The sequence below is a fragment of the Hydra vulgaris genome, chromosome 01, assembly GCF_038396675.1.
Source record: "Hydra vulgaris chromosome 01, alternate assembly HydraT2T_AEP".
NCBI lineage: Eukaryota > Metazoa > Cnidaria > Hydrozoa > Anthoathecata > Hydridae > Hydra > Hydra vulgaris.
In genome coordinates this window covers 11,531,861-11,538,073 of record NC_088920.1, presented here as the reverse complement: position 1 = coordinate 11,538,073, position 6,213 = coordinate 11,531,861, and the positions used below count along the sequence as shown (strand labels likewise).

Here is a 6,213-nt window from a genome sequence, read left to right as displayed (position 1 = left end):
AAATCCTCATGTATATACCGTTGAAATATAATTAGTGAAATTCAAAAAGAAATAGAGTTTGAGAGAGAAAGGAGAACAACGTTAAGTGAAAAGTACCATAGAGCTGTAAAAATAATTTCTGTAGTTGACAGTACTTTATTAACATACAGTGTGACACATGGAGCTGTTGGAATTGCAGTGCCAGCAGTTATTGCATTTGAGGGTGTAGCATTAGGATCAGGTATGTTATCAATAATAGGTGGGCAAGTATATAAAATGTTAAATTTAAAAGCACGAAAAGATTAAAGTACTTGCCGATTTAAAGCTAAATACAATAAGTGATTCAATTTCTAAAGCATTAGTAGATGGTCATTTAGATGATAAAGAATTTGAGTTAATACTTGGTGAACTTGAAAAATTTAAAGTTATGCTAGAGAAAATTAGATCAAAAACTGAAAAAGAAATTGATGAACAAACTAAGGTATCATTGATTAACCAAGGAAGAGAGAAAGCTATTAATATACTCCAGATGAGATGTAATAAAAACGATAATGTAAAAACACAAAATAATTTATTAAATAAAAAAACTTAATATTTTATAACATGTTATTAAAGATGTTCTATCCTTTCTTTTTAGAATGTAGTAAACGTGAAGCAGATTTAAATAAAAAAAAATATTTTGAACTTCTCGGATTTGGAAAGAGAGGTATTATTACTAATTCAGTTCTAATCACTGATTATGGCAACTTTAAAATACCGACGATTATAGTGATGATGAGAAAAGTAAACTCAATAAACTTATCTGGAATAATAATTTTTATTATGTGGAAAGCGAGATTAAAGTGTCTATTAAACAATGGAATAATGTGAAGAAACAGGATAAATTGAGAATGATAGATAAATATGCACTTAAGTTAGAGTGTGATTTCAAAGAAAAAAAATTATTAAAAAGTATTTTAATCAACTGCACTCATATTAGGATTATTAGAGTCAAAAGATATCATTTATAAAGACTTTAAGATTAAAATTATATTTAATATTAAAAAACTTGCAAAACACAAATAAATAAAAACGCAACATAGACTTTTATGTTGCGTTTTACGTTTTTTTTCTTTAAAATATAAAATGTCTTTTTTAAAATTTACAGATGCTGATAAGCAAGATCAATTAGTTAAAGAATACTTAGATCTTAAAAAAAGAGTACAGCATAATGATCTTAGTGATAAGATTAGTGATTCTAATTTGCAGACAGACTTGATAAAATTGTACAGACCATTAATTGAGAGTCAAGATGGAATAAGAGATGACGTATCTAAATTACAAGATCGAGCTAATAATATTGCACTCACTTTTTCAAATGCATATCCTAAAATACTTCCATATGGACATAAAGATCTTATGCATTATGATTCTATAAATCAATTGTCTTATTGATCCGAAGGATCTAAAGATAATCATTTGAAGATGGGAAAAATAGCAACAGAATATCTTAAGATGTATACAACAAGTAAAAAGTCTACAGATGCTACATTTGGAATACATTTGAAAGGTGATGAATTATACATTGGTAAAAAGCCAATATTAATTAATAATGATGATATAACTATTGATGGAAAAGAATATGTTAATACACCAGGTCTTTAGGAGTTGATAACAAAGTTTACTCCTGATGAGGATATATATAATGATAATGATCTTCAAAATTATCAAGATATTCTAATACGAACAGATGCAATTACTTACGATAGAGGTAAGCCAAAGTCATCTGGGAGTGAAAAATACAGAGAAATAATTTTACCTATTTGAAAAGATATAATGAGAGCTAAAAGCTTGAATTAAAAGGAAATGGAAGAAGAACAAGAGCAAAAACTGTAATCCTAATGTACTAGTTGAAATGCATGAATTATGTATAGCTGCTTAGGAAGCAGGTAATAATGCTTTAAAAAATGAAGCTGTAGCGATTAGTGATGAACTATTAAGACAAGGTGTTATAAATAAAAAACAGTATAAAGCTATACAAAATATTCTGGTAATATAAGTAAAATAAAATATAAGTAAAAATGAACAAAAAAAAATAAAAAATCTTGCATTTATAAAAATGCGAATTTTAAATGAAACGGAAATAATGTCAATTCGTCTTAGAGATCTTAAAGAACTAGTTAAAACGCTTGAATTACGCATTGGAAGCAGTTATTAATGCATGAAAAAATGAAGGTGTTGTAAATATAATTATAAATAATAAGTAAATAATATGAAAAAGGCAATTTTAAAAAAAAATTGCGTACATAAAAATGATAAAATTGTTATAAATAAAAGATATATTCAGCAAAGCAGCAGCGTCAAATTTAACAAAAGTATCATCAGCTATATTAAAAGGGCTTGCGGCTACTGATTTAGGAAAAACTGCAGTAACTGCTGCTAAATAAGCAGGAAAAGAACTTTCATTATGAGAAATAGAAGCTGCTAAAAACGCTACAATTTAAAGAGGAAAACAATTAATTGATAAAGCAGCTTCAAAAGTAAATAAACTTGATTAAAAAAGTAAAGATACACTTTCATGTTTGACTAAAACTGCAGATCATGAACCAACAACGAACATGAGTAAATTAACTTTTGTTTGTTCATCAATAAGATCAACAAAAAAATATCAAATAAAAATGCAATAACAATAGAAGATATAGTTAAAAAAAGACGCTGTCTTTGATTAGCGTAATATTTTCGTTTTGCATTTTTTTTTTAAATTATAAAATGTTTTTATATTGTTTATATAAAAAAATAGCAACTTATGATTTATTAAATATTACAGAACTCCCAATTATAGATGAAAAAATTGATAGATTTGAATGTCACGAATTTGAACCAGCGTCTCGTTCAAATCTAAATAGCTCTGGAGAAATAATAATTAACATTGAGCAACAAGATTTGTTCACACTACCATCTAAGGCATATCAAATGTTTGAAAAAAGACTTCTTAAAACTGATGATACAGCTTATGCTCATACAGATACAGTGGCACTAACTAATAATGGTATTATGCACTTATTTAGTCAAATATAATATCAATTATCTAACCAAGATATCGAAACAGTTTATTATCCAGGTCAAGCAACAACAATGTTGGGATTGTTCAAATACCCGAACAATTTTCAATTGGCTCAAGGATTAAATCAATTGTGGTATAAAGATTATACCGCAACAGCAGTACTTGCGGATAACGCAGAATTTGCGATGAGACAAGTGTATATATTCCAAAAACCAAATGAAAAAGGAACATTTTACATCCCTTTAAGACACATTTTTGAATTTTTTGATGATTATGACAAAGTTGTTTATGTATTTAGGCATACACTAAGTCTTGTAAGAAAAAGTGATGATGATACAATTTTTAGAGCCGTTAATGTAGTTGCAGGAAAAGTCGATCTTCAAAAAATACCATTGTTCATGCCACATGTAATTCCATCACTTGAAGAAAACTTAAGTTTTCTTAAAACCATCAAATCAAAAATAACACTTCCAATCACTTTTAGAGCACGGCAGTGTGATACTATAACAGTACCACAATCGACATCATTTATTTGGAGACTTAATGTAAAGGCATCTTATGAAAAACCGAGATATATCATTGTTTGATTTCAAACAAGTAAAGATGGAGACCAAGCATTCAATCTTCGATCATTGTGATTTGAAAAATATGTACATTATGCTTTACTCTGAAAGATATCCAGCTGTTGACTATAATTTATCATTTCCAAATCAACAGTTTTCAAGAGCTTATAACAGCGCAGCTATATTTAGTTAAGAATTTTATGGAATGAATAAATTAATCACACAAAGCAACATACTACCTTCAGAGTATAAAGATTTATACCCACTTATGGTTTTTGATGTTTGTAAACAATCAAAAAGATTAAAATCATCAGTAATAGATGCGCAAATTAAGATTTTATTTAATACAGCAGTTCCAACAGATACAGAAGCATTTGCTGCTGTAATATCAGATAGATTTTTAAACTTTCAACCAGACGGAAGTAAAATGAATGTTGTTTATTAATTTTTTTGAACTGATTTAAAAAAAAAGTTTTCTTTATATAATAAAAATGTATTATACAAGGAAATACTTGCAGAATTTGTTAAAAGAGAATAATATTTCACAAACATCTAAAAAGTTCGCTACCTTGTTAATGATTGCTGTACATAATAAGTTAATAGATAAAGAATCAATCATGACAAAAGTAGTAGAAGCAACTGATGAAAAAAGACAAGTTGGAAGACCTAGAGTACATCCAGTAAAAGAAGCAACTAATGAGAAAAGACCAGTTGGAAGACCTAAAATACATCCAGTAAAATAAGAGAAAAAGGAAATAGATCCAAAAGTATGAAAGATTACGAACAATTAAAAAAAAACCAGTCACTGTTAAATTAATAAACATGGTAACAGGAGAAGAAATAATGTATAAATCATTATATAGCGCTATGCAAGGAACTGGACATAGATATATATATCTTGAATTGCGTGATGGAAAGATTGAAAATGGTTTTAAGATTAAAATATTAGATTCTGAAAAAATAAATAAAAAAAATCTTTCTAAATATAAAATGGAAAATAAAACTGAAGAAGAATGTCATAAGGAATTTTATTAAAATTATTAACCTCTTTCGTATAAAACAGTAAAAACTAGAAAAAGTGATGAATTTAATATAGACCATGGGTTGAAACGCAAAGATTATAATTAAAAAAATCTTGCTATATAAAAAATGGAAAATATACTTGATGAAACTATTACAGATATATACTCAGAAATTTTAGCTCCAACACTCTTTGTATATAAAGTAACAACTGTTCAAAATGAGTGTCAATATGCAAAACTTCGAAAAATTAAATATTATTTCAGAATTCGAGGATGGGATGCATCTAAAAAAATTTCATTTGAATTTTTTCATATGAAATATTAACAAAAAAAAATTATTGAAAATGATATAAAGAAATTTTTTCATACAAAAAAAATATTATATATGTAAAAATGGAAAACAAAACGGTAAAAGAATTAAAGAAAATCGCTAAAGAGCGAAAAATTAAATATTATTATAGAATGCGAAAAAGTGATCTCATAAGAGAGTTATCACACGCACATATATTAGACGAACCAATTCCAGATATCTCATCAACAATTTTATCTCCAACACCTTTTCAGCCTATTACACAAATTCAAAAAGATATAAATAAAAAGCTTAATTCTTTTGCAGATTGGATTGTATCATATGTTCCAGAACCAAAAAAAAATGTTGTAAACCAATAAAAAATGTTGTGAAAAAGTTGATAAATTAAGATCTAAATTTTTAAATTTATACCAAAAATTTGGAAGGAAACCAGAATTTAAGTTATCACAATCAGCTGTTAAGAATGTAACAAAACAATATTCAGCTAAAGGAATAGAAGGTTATTATGCTTCATCTTTTATGAATGCTGCTTAAGAAAGTGCAATTAAAATACTTAAAGAAAATAGAAAAATAAAATAAATGTTTTTGACCCACTATGTAAACATACAACTTCAGAAAGTCTTGATGGCTGTGGTGTAAAAAGATCATTGGTTTTGGCTTTAGTTGAAGATGCTTCAGACCATAATGGTAATCTTAGCCAACTATTCAAACCTCTAGCTCTGAGTTATGTAAAATATTCCATAGCATTTGATCTAAAATGAAGTAACTTTATATTTGGTTTAAGCAGTCACAGCGGCAAGTATGCATGTCTCTGGTGTGAAAGGGAAAGTGGAAAAAGCGAAAAAACAAGAACCTTAGATTCAATTGATATCAACTAAAACAAGTTTGTTGAAAATGGATATAAAAACATTCACCTGATGGAATTTAAAAACTGTAATTCTCCAAAAGTTGTGTATCTTGATGAACCTCTAGTAACTTTAGTAGAACATCTCATTCTTTCACCAGAGTTACACATTCTTATTGGTATTACTTCTATGTTTGTAAAAATACTATTTACATTGTGGCCTGATTTTGATTCGTGGCTTAAGTCGAATTATACAATCTTTAGAGGTTACCCCGGAACTGGTTTGGATGGCAATAATTCACAGAGACTTTTAGATAATTTAGAAGTTAACATTCTAAGTGCAGCCTCTTTATTACTAAATATGATATTTCTCCAACGTGTAGTTAGCTGTCTTAGAAAGTTTTCAATTGTTAAATCGAAAGGTTTTAGCATGTTTTTTGGAGAATCTTATG

At 27.6% G+C, this 6,213-nt stretch overlaps 1 protein-coding gene across 1 annotated transcript; it reads left to right on the top strand.

Annotated features, from left to right (window-relative positions):
* Window positions 1-1,443: 1,443 nt before the first annotated feature.
* Window positions 1,444-3,609, top strand: LOC136074095 (uncharacterized). The gene is made up of 3 exons (XM_065786394.1): window positions 1,444-1,615; window positions 2,759-3,007; window positions 3,056-3,609. The coding sequence occupies exons 1-3, from the start codon at window positions 1,444-1,446 to the stop codon at window positions 3,607-3,609; spliced, it is 975 nt and encodes a 324-aa protein (XP_065642466.1).
* The last annotated feature ends 2,604 nt before the right edge of the window (window positions 3,610-6,213 follow it).